Source organism: Dermacentor albipictus, chromosome 7 (assembly GCF_038994185.2).
Source record: "Dermacentor albipictus isolate Rhodes 1998 colony chromosome 7, USDA_Dalb.pri_finalv2, whole genome shotgun sequence".
Lineage (NCBI taxonomy): Eukaryota > Metazoa > Arthropoda > Arachnida > Ixodida > Ixodidae > Dermacentor > Dermacentor albipictus.
The window spans coordinates 80,316,269-80,336,166 of record NC_091827.1 but is presented as its reverse complement, the minus strand read 5'-3'; the positions used below and the strand labels follow the sequence as shown (position 1 = coordinate 80,336,166).

General features: G+C 44.3%; 1 protein-coding gene across 2 annotated transcripts in view; it reads right to left on the bottom strand.

Annotated features, from left to right (window-relative positions):
• Nucleotides 1–12,488: 12,488 nt before the first annotated feature.
• Nucleotides 12,489–19,898, bottom strand: part of LOC135898983 (uncharacterized) — a 115,307-nt gene continuing 107,897 nt past the window's right edge. The window contains exon 8 of one of the 2 annotated variants that reach the window (XM_065428239.2): nt 12,489–12,616. Coding sequence is in view for 1 of the 2 variants with exons in the window: in XM_065428240.2 (XP_065284312.2) it covers nt 12,598–12,616 (19 nt within the window). In the remaining variant the exon portion in view is untranslated. The remainder of the gene's footprint in view (nt 12,617–19,898) is intronic. The other variant, XM_065428240.2, reaches the window with a different exon arrangement.

Here is a 19,898-nt window from a genome sequence, read left to right as displayed (position 1 = left end):
ACATAAATTCTTGTAGTCATCGCCCATCACCTAAGCCTGTCCTCAGAGAAGTCATTTTTTTGCTACCGCCTGTCACATATGTTTGCATCTGAAGAAGCTTGATAAAAATATTCCGAAGACAGTTTCTGATGCTTGCACTGTTTTCTCATGTAGAGCTACAAGAACTTTCTTGAGAAAACAGGTGCACGGTTTTACTCAGAATTCTAGTTTTATAAAAAGCGGGCTTGAATGTTTCCTATTGTTTCACAAGAGTTTTTTTATCACTTGTGTCGTTGCACCTCTGTGACCTTTAATGTCACAGATGTGCAGGGCTACTCAAAACCATATGACAATACACAATGCGGTCACTGAATCACATTGTAGTCATGCTTTCTCTCTTGGCCTAGCCGCATGCTAATAAATACGCTAACCTAGGTGTTTTACGTGGGTTAACATGATTCATCAGCTTCATTACAACGAAATGTACTGATCACAGAAGAACATGGTACGAATATTATTTCTTATAATATAATATTTGGGGTTTTACGTGCCAAAACCACTTTCTGATTATGAGGCACGCCGTAGTGGACGACTCCGGAAATTTTGACCACCTGGGGTTCTTTAACGTGCACCTAAATCTAAGCACACGGGTGTTTTCGCATTTCGCCCCCATCGAAATGCGGCCGCCGTGGCCAGGATTCAATCCCGCGACCTCGTGCTCAGCAGCCAAACACCATAGCCGCTGAGCAACCACGGCGGGTGATTATTATTTCTTGCTTTAGACAAGATTATTTATATCTTTCAGGAAACAAACTGCTTAGAATACAGGATAAGCAATTCCCACATATTCTTCCATAGGAATTAGGAACCGTCCGTCCGTCCGTCCGTCCGTCCGTCCGTCCGTCCGTCCGTCCGTCCGTCCGTCCATCCATCCATCCATTCATCCATCCATCCATCCATCCATCCATCCATCCATCCATCCATCCATCCATCCATCCATCCATCCATCCATCCATCCATCCATCCATCCATCCATCCATCCATCCATCCATCCATCCATCCATCCATCCATCCATTCATCCACCCATCCTCTTACGCCGACCCAGTGCCTGAAGCTATGTGATTGAGCCACTAGGTATGCGCTTCTAAATGTGATGCACTGCAATTTTGTCATATCTTACTCCCGTCATGCCATCGCAGTCGCGCCTTCTCTGCCGACCCAGAAACCCAAGTTGTTAAATAGCTATTGCCACAACGTATGAGCTCGTGGTCGTGATGGTGCCATGTTCGTTAAATCGCCGGCACTACAGCTTTATGATCCATTACTCGACATTCCGTCGTCGTCACGCCATCGGCCTCGTTTAGTCGTCATCCATTCGTAGTCTGAAAGTCATACCCTCGCCCTAGTCGCCATTCAATGGTCTTTATTCCAGTTTTACGACGATCCCGACGTTATGCTGTCGTTGTCACTCGTTTTACTCCGGCATAGGTTAAATTAGCCTAATATCTTAATAGTTGTTACGAGACTGTCATCATGCTGTCGTCATCACTTCACGGCCGTGACACAGTTGTCATCATGCCGTAGTTATCACGCTGTGGTTTTATTATTGTCCTCAGGTCAGTAACGTAATCTAGTTGCACTGTCATCATATCACCTTCGTGCCTTCATTAACTTTAACCTTTCCTTATCATTGCACTGTAATCATAGAACGGCGATTCTATGGTGATTATACCACCGTTATCAGACAGTCGCTATCTTGCCTCCATTATCAGACAGTCGTTGTCGTGCGATTATCGTCACTGCACCTATGTCACCAGACCACCGTCATGCGTCATCATCCCACTATTGCTATATTGGTTTAATGACACATTCATTGCATTGATAGGGTCTCTAAACACTGACCATCCCTTTGCCATGCTCTTGTAATGTCATCGTTATCACTGCATCAACCTCCTGAATTCGTTGCCATACTGTTCTTTGGATTACGTCCTGGTCGTTCAGTTGTCCTCATTGTGTAGTATGACGATTCATTTTAAGACATCAGACATTGAGGTCGCAGCGGAAGAACATGAACGCTGATCGTGGGCACAGCAGACGCTAGAGCATTTTCTTTGTCCTTTTATTCACTACAATGGGTCCCAGGAGAACCGATGTGGCATCTTGGCGACTTACGGTGTAGGTAGGATCAGATGGTCAAAGCATTGCTTAAGTCGGCTGACAAGAACCACGTCACGCCCGTGATGTCTAACGTTGGGTGATGGCGACAGGTTTGATAACGCATGTGAAAACCCAGATGTGGTCTATGCCGTGGTACGGGCCATCACTGCATGCAAGAAGTTTGATTGAAAGGCGAGGGCTGTGAGGTGGGACCCACAACTAAACAAGGGAACTAGTAAAAAAAAACCTGGTGTAGGTGCGCCACTTTCATGCCGCAGCTTATGGCGATGTTGAGCGGCGGTCGTAAGGGTATTTGGCAGCTTTAGACGCAGACGCGCATTCAGAAGCGTCGGGTCAGTATGTGGACAACGTCGTCGTCTTGCTGCTACATACTGCATTGTCGACCTATTTGTCGGTATATAACAGAAAAAAAGGCGAAAACCAGTGGTAGCTTGTGTGGTGGTTGTATAGGCATACGTTACCAATGGCACAGCAGTGTCCCATTTACTGTGGTCTGAGGCGACGTACGCAGCAGATATTTCACCGAGTGGTGGGGTTGAATCTCTCTGTCAAGCCATTCGATTGTGGGTGACAGACTGTAGACTTGCGATGAACGATGTTGTATGCAGCAAGAAAGGCTTATATTACTTTGGAAAGAAGACCCGACTCCTGTCGATGATCAGTTCGTGTTGCCCGCCATGTCGAAGAGCGAAGTTCTAAGAGATAAAAAACGCAACTTCGCACGCATAGGCCACAGGGAGTACAGCAATCTGAGTGGAGCGCGTGAAGTGGTCGACACCTACAATTATCCATCGTTTACCTGCGGAGCTTCAGGGAAGTAGTCCATATAGGTCTATAACGACGCGGTGGAAAGACCGAGCCGGATAGGGCAGGGGCTGAACCTCACCAGGAGGGTGTTGCTGAATTTTACGGCATTGGCATGCCATGCAAGCGCGTACGTACTGGCGCACTAAGTGATACCTGCCGTGCCAGTCGAAATGCTGCCTCAGCCGAGCATATGTTTTCAGAACGCCGTCGCGAGCATTCAAAGGAACAGCATGAAAATAAACGTATATGTCAGGACGCATGGGTCGTGGTATCACAGCTGCCATTTGCGACCTTCCGGCACATAATTTCTACAGTAGAGGACGTTTTCGATTATATCAAAGTGAACAGCTTGGCGATGAAGTGATCGAGAAGAGGCTGTGTCAGATTGATCGTGGAGGACATTCAGCATAGTTGAAAGCAGGCGATCCTTACGCTGCTCGTCCGCCATATCAACGACGTTGATGGGTGACATGGATGTCAAGGGTGGAGACATAGGAGCCACATCGGAAGGTTATGTGATCGAGAAAGCGCATCGGCATCAAACGGCTTCCTGCCCGTATCGTAGACAATGCGGATGTCATATTCTTGTCGGTGGAGGGCTCATCAGCCTAGGGGACCTGACGGATCTTTCAACGAGGACAGTCAGCAAAGGGCATCTTGGTCGGTGACAATGTCAAAATGGCGATAATATAGGTATGGACGATATTTGGGGAGAGCCTAAATAGTCTCCAAGCAGGCCATTTCTGTTACAGATTAGTTCGCTTCTGCCTTCTTCAATGTGCGGCTCACATACACGATGACGTACTTGTTCTTGACGTATTTCCGTTGCACAAGGACTTCACCAAGTCCGATGCCGCTGCCGTCCTAGTGTACCTCTGTAGATGCTGTGGGATCGCCGTATCGAAGAATCAGTGGGGAAGTAAGTAAGCGGCGTATTTCTTCAAGGCTTCGTCACACGAAGGGGACCATGCGGTGATGCCGTTGGTAGTGGTAAGTAAATCAGTCGGTGGTGCGAGGAGAGTTCCAAATTGCGCACAAAGCACCAAAAGTAAGAGCAAAGCCTTCGCCCAACAAATCTGCCCAATAATAGCAGCGGGTACCGGAAACTCTACGACCGCGTGAAGCTTGGCTGGGTCAGGAAGTGCACCACCCTTCGATATAACGTGTCCTAATATTGTAAACTTGCGGGCAGCTAAACGGCACTTTTCCTTGTGGAGTTGGAGGCCGTTAGAGGTGTGGCAGGTGCGTACCTCTCGCAAGCGAACGAGGTGCGACGGGAAATCTGCTGAAAACACGAAAATGTCATCAAGGTGGCATAGACATGTTTTCCATTTGTAGTTACGAGGAATGGTGTCCATCATGCGCTCGAAACTACCGGCCGCGTTGCGGAGCCACAGTGAAAATACGGTAAGTTCGCACAAGCCGTTGGGCGTGACGAAAGCTGTCTTCGCATTGCCAATCGCCAAAAGAAAAATTCAAAGCTGAGAATTACTCCGTACCTTGTAAGGAGTCAAGGGCGTCACCTTTCCGAGGCAACGAACAGACATCTTTACGAGTAACGTTAGTGCTTCGACGGTAAACCACCCAGGAGCGTATTGGCCGGTCCTTCCACCATTGCAATACTACAGCACGCGATCAAGGATTTGTAGGAAGGGAGAATGATGCCACGGGTAACATATCATCGAGTTTCTTGTTAATTATCTGTCGCTCGGCTGCCGACAAGCGGTGTAGTCGCTGGCGTAAAGGGGGATAGAAACCAGTGTTGGCAGTATGAATCACGGTCACCGCATGCCCCAGCGATGGCTGGTCGCAATCAAACTACGAATGAAAATTCTGAAGAAGCGCGAGAACTTGCTGGCGTTAAGGGGGTAGCAAATTGGCGTCTATGACAGATTCAAGAACACCTGAGCACTACGAGGACAACGATGATGACGATGATCATGACGATGATGTGCACAACACGGAAAAAGTGAGGGCGTAGATCTGATAACACACCATGTCGTCGGAAGTATCCAGTATGTCCAGCGGGTGAAGCGGCTGAACACAACGTAGGGATTCTACGCACAGTAAAGTGACAGGGTATTGAGACGGTTTCCCAATAAGCATAGAGTATATTCCAGACAGAATGTTGAGGACAGAAAACGCGAAAGGTGGAGCCTTGCGACGCAAAACAATAGGGGCGCTATAATAAGTACGGTAGAGTCTGGCGCAAGATGCGGGCACAAGAACCGACTTTTCGGGTGGGATGTCCGTATCGGATACAGCGGTGAGCTCGGCGCCTTTGTTTGCAGAAGGGTCAGGAATCAGAGTCACAGTCGATGATGGCATGATGGCGTGACAAGTCCCAGTTGAGAACGATGTGATGAGAACATCAAGATAAGCACCAAAATTTAAGATAAACAATGTCGTCGGTGACCACCATTGCGATGCATTGAGCTAGCGATAATTTACGCTGCGCTGCCACGGTGCGCACCACAGAGCGGCGTTGTGACCTTGTGGACTGCGAAAAATATTTTCGTCCGTGACAGAAATTGCTGTCCCAGCATCAATAAGTGGAACTCCGGAGGTTCCTTCGACCAAAGCATCCAATAAATGGCGAGGCGACTATGCAGGCCTTGTCGAAGTCGCAAAGCTTGCAGTTCGTGCCTGCGGAACTGCAGCAACTAGTTTTCCTCGAAGGTGACTGGCGGCAACGCGTAAACGGAAAAGCAAATGACTACGCGGAGACGAAGAACGATGGGTGCCGACAGGGCATCGAGGAGACGGCGAAAACTCTGGGTTGGGAAGCTTGGTATGCCCAGTAGCATCGTACGAATAGCCATATCCAGGCGTAGAGACAACAGAGTTAGCAGGTGGCATGCTACGACTGCAAAAGTGCATGACATGGACGGCGAAACCACATGCAGAAAACGCGTATGGCAGTGACCCAGATCACGCTAGGACTGCGGCATAGGTCAGAGGTGCAAGCACGGGAGGACAGGGTTGAGCCAAAGAGTGCCTCAGCAACTTACTGGGGAATAGCCCGTCTAATAGGAGAAGCCAGAGATGTGTCTAGCTGGAGAGGTCGATCGTGGAGAGGCAGGTAATACAATTCGCGTGCCACCTTCTCATGAATCAAATCCCTTATTTTCCACGGAGAGCGATGATGCTGGCGTGGAGTTGGAGGGAAGCGTGATGCCCGAGCAAGAGTCGCCAGGTGTAACGGATTTAGGTACAAGCACCCTTTGGCGACGCATCTCATTGACGCTCGACAAAGAGTGACGACAGCCGCGACAGAAGTAGGGTTTTCTGCTGAAAGCATTTGAAATGCGTAGTTCTCGATGCCCTTGAGGATATGCTTCATCTTGTTCTCTTCACTCAGGGTGGAATCGAAGCTGCCGCAAATATCCATGAGATTTTCTCTGTAACTTGCGTTAGTCTCATCGGGCTGTTGAGCGCACTGGCCTAGATGCTGTTCAGCATGGATATTTCGCAGGGCCATGTGATCAAATGATTTTGTGAATGCGGTCTTAAATATGGGCCAGGTGTCTAGCTGCCGCTCATTGTTGTGGAACCAGACGTTCGCGACGTCTGCAAGGTAGAAGATGACGGGTACGTAGTGTCGTCCGGCCACTCCACTTGTGATTACTGACGCGCTCTTGGCTAGAGAGCCAATCTTCCACGTCACTTTCATATGATCCGCTAAGAACAGGAGTGTCCCACTGCAGCTAAACTGCGCCGCAAATGATAGGAGTGGCGGATGCTCCAGTTGGTTTGTTGCGAGCCCCGTTCATGGTAGCTGCTGCAGCAGCTCGCATTCTACAGGTGTGGAGCTCCCAGGTGAGGTCGGAGAGTGTAGCGCCCTACTGCGGAATGCCTACTGTGCAATGCCTACAATGACTACATTCCGCAATATTGCGGAATGTAGTCATTGGTAGGAATGGTTCTCATGTGATATTAAGTTTGTGCCTAAAGAGGTACCAGTTTTCGTGAATTGTGTAAATAATCCTGTAGTAGGCCATGGTGTCATAAAAGTAGATGGTCTTTTTGGTGTGTAACGTATTACTGGGGTAATGTTTAGAAAATGACAACCATTCCACTCTGTGTAAATGGAACGGCAACGAAAGCTGATGACGCTTAAAGTTCTTAAATGAAAAGCAAAGTGTTTTCGCTGCCATTCCGTCTTCACAAAGTTCAATGGCTGCCCGGGCTTGCGAGCATGGTTTTTGCTCAGCATCGTGGGAACGTTCTTCGTCTGGGGTCGTTTTGCGCCGGCGCAGTTTACATTCTCATTGCTGTTCCCTCCGGCGCTTCTAGTACGTGTATTGTTCTTCGGGTAAACGAATTATACGTCCTGCGCCATTTAGAATGCAGCTGTATTTAGCACCCATACTTCTCCTTCTTATATACTGCGATAACCTTGAGGTCACGCTATTTTTCATGGCGACCATTCTAATCTGTTCTGCTATTTTTTACATCTGCACTGCCGCACTGCACCCATATGTGATCACACATAAAGCAAACAATTAAACCCATTTTCTATGAGTTTGTTAGGAATCGCTCAGTCAGTTTCTGTTTCCGGACGCCAAAAAAAACTACGGGAGGTTAGTCATATACAGCTTCCGCCATAAAATTACTGCAGAACTCGTCTCACGATGATTGCCGATGGTCACCGAACAGCAAACGAGCAAGGTAGCAGCATACTGTATTCCAAAACTCACGGTTGTTCAGCACGTGCATTGGTAAGTTTAATATTTGTATTTCTTGGGCTTCAGCCACATACTGCAATATCGTGCCACCTTGCTATGGCACTCACTTGTCAAAGTCACCCATGAGTATGTAGGCATGACAATGACTGTCTAACGCCGACGCGGAGACGATGGAGTGGCGAAGACGGAATTATTAATGGAGCGACAAAGGCTTATAACTATGATGACATGACTGCATAGAGATACCGGTATTTAAATTATGAGCGTGGTCTAACGACGACAACGTGCCGACTACAACACGAGGGCTATCAGATGATGACTGGATCAGGATGATGGCGGTCAGACGATGGTATGGCAAAACCGGATAAAGAAGCTGGAATGAATACAATGGCACAACAAAGACGTCATGAAGCCGACGGTATTTCAATGGGTGCAGATAGCTTCACAGTGAGACGGCGACTCAATGACGAGAACGGCTAGACAATGGCGGCATATTAGTGACTGAATGGAGAGTGCGATTATGATAGAATGGCAAAAATGTAATGACATCGACTGACTGCAATAGAGCGACCGTGTTGGCATCACGACGACGCTGTAACAACAAATGCATGACGACGATTGTAAAACGATGACGCAGTGACGACGATGGCATTACAACGGCATCGACACAACGGGATGATGACGAGTGCACGACCGTTGACGACAAGCACGTGTAAACGGAGTGACGATGACTGTATGAAGAAGATTTTATGATGTGATGACGTGACTACGATGGCATGTATGACGAAGTTGGAGTGACGACAATGACTTGCCCTGACAAGAGCGGCAGAATCAGAACTGAATGACGATACCACGAGTACAATAGAATGACAAAGAAAGACTGATGTCGATGAAATGACGACGTAAGTATGACGACAATGACATGACAAAAACAAGGCTGTTCCTGAAGTGACGACAATAATAAAACGAGAGCGTGACGATGACGGCATGACGACGACTGTGTGGCGAGGATTCCGTCATGAAGACGGCGTCAAAAGAGTCGCACGACAAAGCTGGAATGGCAAAGCTGCAACGACCACGACGGTATCACGATCCCAAACACGTACTTAGTGGCTCAGGCTTGGACCACTCGGTCTGAGTAGAAGGCGTGACCTTCTACTCAGAGCAAGGTTCATGACGACGATTCAACGACCACATCGACATCACGATGATGGTATGACAACAACTGGATGACTGCCGTATGACGATGATAGCACGACGACGGCGGTATGAGGAGAGTATGAACACGATGGCATTTCAAGCACCCCGACGGCATCGGCCAGATGAACATGCCTACTTGCCTAAGCAGGTAGAGAACTTGGGCCAGTGGGTCGACGTTAGAGGCTAGATAGTTAGACAGATAGATAGAAGGACGAATAGATAGGTAGGCTCAAAACTGCTAAAACAATAAAAAAAGTGCTACTCGCATTGACGTTTTTTCCGACAAGGAGGGCGAGCATAAGCGAGTGTGGTGCATATTTTTCTTGAGATGTGATTATGCCTAAAAGAAAAGTCGCGGTTACTGTGAAAAGGCGTGTAAGATATAAATAGCAGTACTTTGAGCAAGTCAAAAATTTGAAGCTTGAATCTGATGTCTACTGCGGGAAGTAATAATAGCAGATCTGCCCAGATTAGAACACCTACTGCTCCATCAATACCGGTATCATTTCGAAATATTGAGAGTATGGCAATTCTGCTAAAACCTCATAGGTAATGTTAGGCGTAAAACATGTTACTTTTCAGCCAGTAAATTGCTGCCGGATGAGAAAGCCAGGTTCGACACTTCTTAGTGCTTTGGAATAAAACTGTCTATGTTAGTGAAAATAACGGAGAAAAATAATTTTTAGGGATTAACTGGGTATTAGTAGTACGGTTGCTGCGGAGACAGTTTTTTATTCCTGTCTTACGAAACTGGATTGTTAGTAATACGAACAGAGTACAAGTTACTTTACCTGCAGCACCAATGCACTGCGGTCACCGCTGATAGCAAAAGTTACCAGTGAATTGCCCGTTGTCGTTTCGCCAACGAGAGTATATATTCGTTACTTGCATATCTCGTCGATGCTCTGACACAAGTTCACGAGCTCAGACAAGATGAGTCGGCCCACAGCGAGCAAAATATGAAAGTCATCGTCGTCTATGCCTATAGTGACGTGCTTGATCTTGTATTATTTGCTCATTGAAGAATGAATGCACTTGCGCAACTCAACGACGCCTTGTATATAGTAGTAAAATACGGATGCTGCTGCTACACATCTCCACATAGGTGCTGTTCTGGCCTAAGCTTGCGCACCGTGGGACTGGCCGAGCACTTCTGCGAAGATCGTATTGAAACCTGTTGAAGTGTCGAAGTAAAAGTCGTGGTTACAAAGCGCATGTTCGCGACCTCTGTAATGTAAACCAGGACATTGTGCAGTCTTGTGGTGTCGTACCACTTGTGCACGCTCCATTTTTTTCAATGAGAACGGCCAATCTTCTTCGCCCTGGTCCTCTTTTTCACACTGGAAAGGGATATTACAGTGTCTCTGTACTGTGGACGCGACGACCGATGGAGATGGGGCCGTACCTCGCTAAACGGCTTCGTCAGGCATTGTCCGGGCACTGGGCAACATCCAATTTCGGAATTCCACGTTTGAAGGTGATCCAACACTATCGCCACTTTGATTAATGCATTTATTCAAGAGAAGCGGCAGGCAAAAAGCAACCACCGCATCCAGAGAACAAGAGTCTCGGTGGTCCCCGATCTGCGCTCACGCCTCCTAATGATGATAAGAAGGAGGGTGATGAACGATGGGTATGATCCTCTCTTATAGCTCGTATCCACTAAGAGGGATATGCCAAGAATCAGAAGGCAAGTCGCGTCTCACATGGCTAACAGTGTTTTAGTGCTGCTTGCTTCTGTCTCTTCTCCAGAACGCGCGAATCAGAGGCAGGTGGAAACAGGGCTGGAGTAGCCCCAAGGCACGTGCCTTCCTTGCGGCCTAAACTCTAAGACTCGACTGCTCCTTCAGCTGCCCAGCCCATGCATCTTCCTGCTCGCGAGTGCCTCCTTTCCCTGCTACCGAAACACCGAATTGGCCTCCGCAAGCAGAATACCCGTCCAGTACGAAAGGCTGTCATCGTATGGTGCTACGAATACTTCTGACGCCAACAAACCGCCTTGGCTCATCAGACAACTTCGAACCAAGGAAAATCAGTCAAGTCTAGAATACGGCTGTGCGTAACGACACCTACAGAGATTTCCTGGGTGGCATGGCGCAAAATACACAACGTTCAAGAACATGCGCTCGCCTTCTTAGGTTAACAACATGAAACCCTCCTCACCACATCAATCTGCTGGTTTAAGAAGCAAAAATTCTTCTGCAGAAAAAGGAAAGGGAGAAAGCGCAGTTTATTTGTTGTTTCGTACGCTAGAACATCGTGCTTCGCAATAATAATTCTGGCGAACACGTTTCTTCTCTCTTCATATATACACGCAAAAACTGGCATCTGCATACACCTGTATCGCCGGTCACAATGTTCTGAGTGGGATCTGTTTGTGTCATGACACATGCTCCTTATAAAAACGCGCGTTCATATGCCAGGAAAGCAGTGGAAAGTCGGTGCTTGGAATATGTTTCTGTGCCTCATTGCCTTTGTTTTTGTTGCTTTTCTTTTTGTCAACGCTTGACGCTTCCACGATCGATCAAATATTGTCGTTACAGAGGTCACCAAGTTGCAGATGCGTTTGCTATAAGGCGAATATTCTCAAGCTGCTCCCCTGTTGGAAACAATATTAGACCAATAACACAATAGGAAAGAGCCTGCGCGCCTATGTATCGGCTCTTTTCGCACACCTCCCATTGCTGCCTTACATAAAACGCTACCAGTGTCACCGGATAGACGCGATACAATTATTTTTTCGCAAAATTGTTGAATTGAAAGCAGTCTTTACTTCACAAAGACAATATTCAATGTCGACACTTGACCAAGACCGCATAGGTGCCTCATAGATTTTAAATTAAACTGAAATTGTCGAATATATGCATCAAAACCACAATCTGATGGTGATTCATGGCTAATTTGGTTAAACTAAGGTGTAAAACATCACCTAAGCCTAAGTCCACGAGCACGTTTCTGTTTTGCCCCGTACTGCCTCATGGTATTTCACTTAGTTTATGATTACATGATGCCTAGATCGCAACTAGCAAGCAGAATGTGACATAGTGTGCTTCTTCTGTGGAAATGTTTGTCACGAATAGCCGATCTTACTGTGGAAATGAGTGGGACAAAAAGCCAATGTGGAAAGCGCCGCAGGAGATTTTAGTGTTTTGGAGTAAATAAGCACCAAAGCGGAAATAGACCACGTCAAGAGAATTTGTTGCCAAATATTTTGGTATATTAGAGCTGAATGTGATTGCAACATTTGAGATAGAGAAAAAAAAATATTTGAGTACAACTTCTTAGAATGCATTGGGGATGTTCTCATAGAGAGTGAAGAAGTCAGACAAGTGTTTTCAATTGCACAGTGTCGCCTACACAGCCGCGTTGGCTTCTTTAGAGCTAATGTATAACTGTTTAATGATAATGTGCATAATGGCAAAGTCTTGCCGAGGTAATTTGCATTCATAAGGTGGAATGCCATTTGCGTCACTTGATACAATTCCACCATGGATTTGCTCTATTTCTTTGAAAGACTTCACGAAGCTACATCAGCACCGTTCGCATGATGACCATATTCAGACACGCGTTCGGGCTCTTGTGTAATACATAAAACTTCCTTAATTTCTAACATTTTATTTATTCTTGCGAATGTGCTGGCACTTCGGTACATAAATAACGTGCCCTCTGTCCGTTAGCTTTCTGAAACGCGTAATGCATTTTTCATGAGGGCTGGTTCGAACGAATGCGTCCCAAACACGGAGATCATAAAAGGGTAGATGACCTATGAAGAAAGAAAATAAATATTAGGAAGCATCACATCAGGCAAAATACATAAACATCAAATTGCAATATTTTTCGAGTAGGCTCACAGCACATCTACAAATCAACTGAAAATAGAAATATCCGTACAGCTTATGTATAAAGTCCAACTGTTCTGAAAGTAGTGGTATCGGAACGAAATTGTATCCCTGTCTATGGCACATCCTAATCATGTTTCCAGGCCTGTGGTTCGGCGGAGAGCAAGGTTTCATTATTTAAGGCCAATAAATGAAGCTTTACTGCTGTAATACTGGTACTATAGTGTTAAACAGTCTAGAATGGGTTGATCGTTTGTTCGGAGCACAACTGATGTCATTTACAAATAAACGCGTCATTTAAGATAACCCACATAAACTCTGCTGCTTTATTCTTTAGTACTACTTGTTGAGCTTGGAGGTTAAATTAAATTGGCCTAACCAAGAACATCTATGGACACATATTTTACACGGGAACTTCTCTTTCTAACTGCGACGACCAACACCCACATTTCGTGACCGCGTTTATACCTGTAAAGGAAAGAAGATGCCCTCAAGATGATATCTCCTCATGTCGAAACGTTGTCTCCAAAGGCAATCTTTACTCTACCACCTCTTGATCACTTCAATCACCACTCTTCACGTGTACCTCTGTCATTTTCAACAAAAATTGCTTTCATAACAGGGTAGCAAGTACATACAAACTTAATATAACTAACGAATAAATAACCAGTAACGCGCAAATTACATAGCTAACTCACCGTGGTTGCTCAGTGGCTATGGTGTTAGGCTGCTGAGCATGAGGTCGCGAGATCGAATCCCGGCCACGGAGGCCGCATTTCGATGGGGGCGAAATGCGAAAACGCCCGTGCACTTAGATTTAGGTGCACGTTAAAGAGCCCCAGGTGGTCAAAATTTCCGGAGTCCTCCACTACGGCGTGCCTCATAATCAGAAAGTGGTTTCGGCACGTAAAACTCCATAATTTAATTTTTGTTTAATTACATAGCTATTGCATGAGAAAAACGAGAGCAACTTAAGGCGGGAGCCAACGTTTCGACAAGTAAACTCACCTTGAAAAGGGAAGTAGACTTGTCGAAACGTTGGCTCTCGCTTTTACTTTTTTCTAGTTTTGCTCATCGTCATGAATTTGCCTCCCCCGCCTTCCCCGTGCTTTTACTGCAATGTTATTCCATGTGTCATAATTGGACGTAACTAGCACGTATATAAAATGGTATTTTTCCGCCGTCATGACCTTTATGTACCACTAATTATTGGCCATGCTTGAACGAATTAAGGAGAGTGAATGCCAACAAGCAACCAGACCCCATGAGCGGCGAAATCACTCGCATGTTAGAACTTGCCATTTCGCAGTGTGAATTTTGTCCCTTGCGATGTTCATTCCAGCCAAATTATTTGCTACATGGCATGTACTAAGTATATACTGAGCGACAGCGCTTATTAATTTTGTCTGAGATGCAGCGCATGCGTGAGAAAATGTATACCCAGCTTCTTACTCAATGTTTTCATATTTTCATTGCAAAAGTGCTGTGAAGCATGTGCGCGTTGAATGTGATTATTCTATGCTTCAATAGTTCTTCCTAACCACCACCGTAATGCACACACGTCTTTGGAGCACCTATTCAGCACTAGTGGATATATGTCTACAGAAAAAACAGGGCAAGCTGTTAAGTCGAATATTATGACAGCAGCTGTTGTGAGCCACTAATTCCTAGTGGTAGTACTTCATGTTGTTTGGCAGTCATTGGAAATTCATGACAAAATTTTTATTGGCAGTAGCTTGCAAGCAAAGGCCTGCTTTTTGGAGCTTTCATTTAAATAATTTCAGGAATTTAACAATTAATACCAAGAACACTACAATTCTTTCACTTGGTGTTTGCAAATTTACACAAACGTTATTTAAGTTCCTCACAAATGGATTGGTCGACAGTTGTTATGTTGAACGTTTTTTGTGTCCTGGAATATAGATAGCGAAGTTGTGGAACATAAGTACCGATCTGAATAATATTTGTTGTAAAAAAGCTGCAAATTACACCCAAAATAGATTACTAAGGGGTGATGTAAGAGTGACAGCAACAAATTCAATTGTCACCGCGTTTAATTACATAATTTTCTCTTTTCAGAGAAAAGCACGATCGGTTGTGATCTTCTTATGGAGAAGTATTGCAGATGTCTCAAAAATAGTGTGTCTCGGCCGTTGGAAACGCCGGAGGCTTAACTTCATGTTTTCTCGGCACTCAGCTAGGCACTTTGTAAGCCAAGCGTGGTTGTTTCTTATCCTATAGCTGCTTAACCTTTGCTTCAGGCAGCCGAGCAAACAAATACTGCCATTTATGATATATCCCGTATGCATTTTATTGGGATTATCATCTTTGTCGTTCCGGTTAGTTAGCCGACAAACTATTTCACGTTAAACATGAGCGAATCTCTAATACAGGGCATTCGATAAATGCGGGTGGATCCAGAAGATTGTGCAGCAGAAAATGTGTGTTGTTTACAAGAGTATGTGGCACGGGATATGCCCCACTGTTTAGGTTTGGGTTCATTTTAACCTCTTTCGCACCCGCCTGCATCTGTGCCACTTAACATATACCGCTGGGACAAAGCGTATGCTACTCTGCGTATGAGCAGCTCGTCAATGAATCTCTTTGACGCGTACTTGAGGGAATATGTGGGTCCCTCTGGGTATGCGCGGCGGTCACTACAGTGCCACCTGATGACACAACTTGTCGAGGAGGAAGTGCGACCGAAGAGCACATCTGCACTAGACACTCCACCGTGACGTGTTGTGGCTATGCCCATACGTTTATAGGAATCCTAAATAAGTTATGTAGTAGTTTCGACAAGCCTACAATTGCTTATAGCGTCAGCATTCTCAGAATTTTTCACACACGTACCTGGGGCCAAGTATCTACCCATGTTTGTTTCTGGCTGTGTATGTTGGTCTTTAACAATATTTCCGCCTAGCTGAGTATACTGGCTAGGCCGTGGTCGAATGGGTAGCGCATCCGGCTTCTGGGCTGATGCAGCCCAGAAGGCGTCCGCTCAGAAACCGTCCGCGCAATTTGGGCCTCTAAGCGTGCAGCAATGTGCCCATCTATGCAACTGTGGCTGTCACCCGGGCTTCCACGAAATGAGGAAACAGTGAGGCGCTGGGCATTCCACTCACAAATGTGGATGCATGTTTGATAGGTGTTGCCGATACCACAGACTGCCACCGAGTACCGCAGGGTGCTGCTGTTAATTCTTTGAAGATAGTAGACATGACCTCTGCCCAGCTCTAAATTAGCTGGTCAGAAAACCATTCCAGATCGTGGGTTTACGGCCTCGCATATCGCAGCTACAGAAGACAACAGAAGCGCTGCTTCGATTTTTGAAGGCTACGTCACTGAGCGACCGTGCACAGAACTATTACTACGCCGGTGATGTCGAAAACGGACATTTTCGTACTTTCTTATTCTTTCCAGCTTCTTTTCCAATTCGTCAGTGCAGGTTAGCTAACCAGGTTAACTTATGATTTACTTCGCAGCGTTTCAGTTTTCGTCTTCAAATGTCGCTCTGTCTCTCTCTCTCCCTCTGTCAATATATATATATATATATATATATATATATATATATATATATATATATATATATATATATATATATATATATATATATATATATCCCTAACCTGCAGGCTTACGAAACGGGTTCTACTCAAATTGAGGACGACGCAACGAGCTATGGAAAGAAGAATGATAGGTGTAACGTTAAGGGATAAGAAAAGAACAGATTGGGTGAGGGAACAAACGCGAGTTAATGACATCTTAGTTGAAATCAAGAAAAAGCAATGGGCATGGGCAGGACATGTACTGAGGAGGGAAGATAACCGATTGTCATTAAGGGTTACGGAATGGATTCCAAGGGAAGGGAAGCGTAGCAGAGGGCGGCCGAAAGTTAGGTGGGCGGATGAGATTAAGAAGTTTGCAGGCACGGCATGGCCACAATTAGTACATGACCGGGGTTGTTGGAGAAGTATGGGAGAAGCCTTTACCCTGCAGTGGTCGTAACCAGGCTGATGACGGTATATATATATATATATATATATATATATATATATATATATATATATATATATATATATATATATATATATATATATATATATATATATATATATATATATATTCATGTGGAAACAAGTATTGACTATCAGTATATTGATGAATGGTCTCTATGCTGTGAAGACATTGAAATTCTGTGTTTAAAATTCAAAAACTCTGTATTTACTGTTGTGTATAGACCTCCTCACGTCAACATCAACAAGTTTCTTCAATATTTAGATGAATTCTTTTGGTTTGTTCATGCATATAATTATACATTAGTACTCGGAGGTGACCTCAACATTGACATGCTCACAAAGACTAGCAAACAAACTGACCTGTCAAATCTACTTCTTTGGCATGGCCTTTCAAATGTTATAACTACCCGAACTCGCATTACAGCTGCTACAGCCGCCTTGATAGATCTATTTATAACAAATTCTGCTAACCTACTACACCATGGTCCGATAAGTATCGCTATCAGTGATCATTTGCCAATTTGCCTAATTACTACGGTTGAAATTAAACAGAGGCACCCGGTGAAATCAGACATTTATTTCCAAGACATCAATTCACAATCTCTTTCTTGCTTTCATGACGAAATAGGCTCGTTGAGCTGGGATGACATACTCTTCTCTTCATCACCTGATAGCGCCTATGACCGCTTCATTAAGATCGTGTGCACAGTATACCAAAAACACTTTCCTTACAGGCACGTAAAAAAACCTAAATGCGCTCGCAAGCCATGGATCTCCTCTAAGCTAATCAAAATGATAAATGAAAAGAATAGGCTGTACCATGCGTTTTTGAATAGCCGTGACCCAGATGATTTGAAGCGGTTTAAGAAATATCGAAATAACCTGACTAAGCTGCAAAAACAAGCTAAATGCGACTATTACTACTCCATATTCGATGGTATCGTTGATGCAAAACAGACTTGGAATAAGCTGAATTCTGTCATATCATCAAGGCGACCCACCAGTACTATTAAAGAGCTCAAGGTTGGTAATGAGGTTTTTAAAGATGAAGCACTCGCCAATAAATTTAATGATTACTTTGCTTCTCTAGTTGAAAGCACTTATGATCAAGATGCCTTGATGTATTTGCCCAGTCCCCTTACAAATTCTTTGTATATTGATGAGACTGATGACACTGAGGTTTTAAATGTGTTCAAAAATTTTAGGCGATCTAAAAGTCAGGATGTGCACGATTAAAAATACAACCAATTCCTTTTGTTCTTGATCTGCTCACCCCTTGCCTCACTCGCATTTACAAGATCTCCCTAACCTCTGACATTTTTCCTCAACAGATGAAAATCGCAAGGGTAGCTGTGGTTTACAAAGGTGGAGAAAGGGAAAACTTGAGTAACTATAGACCAATCTCAATTCTTCCACTGTTTTCAAAAGGTTTAGAAAAATTATTCTTCTTAGGATGACTGCCTTTTTTAACAAGTATTCTGTTTTAACACCATGTCAATATGGCTTCAGGTCAGGCTGCTCAACTGAAACTGCTCTTCTTAAACAAAAGGAACTAAGTTTGAAAAATATAGAGGCGAGGAAACTAACATTGGGAGTATTCCTAGATTTCTCAAAAGCTTTTGACAGAATTAACCATGGAACACTATTAGAAGAATTGAATTGCTATGGTACACGCGGAATAGTTTTAGATTTAATTAGAAGATACATAACCAATAGAAAGCAATGCGCATCAATAAATAGAAAATTATCTTCGTTTAAACTTATTAAGCAAGGCGTGCCTCGAGGTAGCATATTGGGACCACTTCTATTTATCATTTACATAAATGACATTTTTAATATTGATGCTTCTATTACCTATATTATTTACGCAGATGATACTAGCTTATTCTTCTCAGGAACTAAGGAGGATCAGCTCATCAATATTGCAAATGAAATACTTCACAAGATATATAACTGGTCTGTAAAAAATTATCTCCAGTTAACTGCTTCAAGACAAAAACGGTCCTCTTTAGAGCGAAGTCGACGCCTTGTAATCTCATCCAATGCCTCACACTCAATGACACAAAAATAGAACTTTCCCCTACAGCAAAAACATTGGGTGTTATCTTGCATGAATTGATGCTATGGGACCACCACACCGATTACATACGAAGTAAACTTAGTAAAGCGTTAGGTATGTTGCGCAGATGCCAGAGGCTACTACCAATACCACAGAAACTTATGGTTTATAACGCACTATTTGCTTCTCACCTGCGCCATTGTAACCTGGTCTGGTCAAATAGTACTAAGAAATCATTAGGTAATTTAGTTTCAGTTCAAAAGAATGCCTTACGTGCTATTTCAGACTTACCTTACAATGGACATACGCGTGACATATTCCGGAAGCTCAAGATTTTACGTGTAGGCCACCTTTATGAGTATCAACGTATGTGTTCTTTTAAACGTGACATGATTAAAGGTACTAATCATATCATAAGCATCGCGAACTTGCAGCAGAATCCTTCTTTTCGCCTAAATCGATATACGGAACGCTGGGAAGTCCCGCGCCCTCGGACTAACTATGGCCTTCAAGCACTCTCCTACTGTCTTCTCTCTACACTTCTCTCTACACAGTCTAAATGATGTAAACCTACGCCATATATCCAAGACCACGTTACTGCAAAAATTTCTGTAAATAATTAACTTTTTGGTTTGTCGGCTGAAAAGCATTTCTTTGCTATTTCTAAGTTGTCATTTCTGGTTTTCGTACACACATGTATGCGTATATGCATGTGTGTATGTATATATATATGTATAAATGTGTGTATATATATGCATCTGTGAATATGTATATATTGACCTTGCCACAAGAATGTACTACGAATATCTTGCCATGTTGCTGCCTGTTGTTCATGGGGAGGTGCTACTAATCAAGCTGCCGTTATGCAGCTTTTATCCTGCCATCCCTACCACTTTGTATATATCAGTGTACTTATGTGGTAAAAATAAAGTTCTTCTTCTCTCGGTCAAATATATATATATATATATATATATATATATATATATATATATATATATATATATATATATATAATTCTGTCTTTGATGATGTCTTTGATGAGCTGATGTAACCGTAATGTTTACCGGGAAACGCCGGCAGCCAATGCTATTCACGAAGGCGAGCTTACTGGTAAAATCGCGAGCTCAT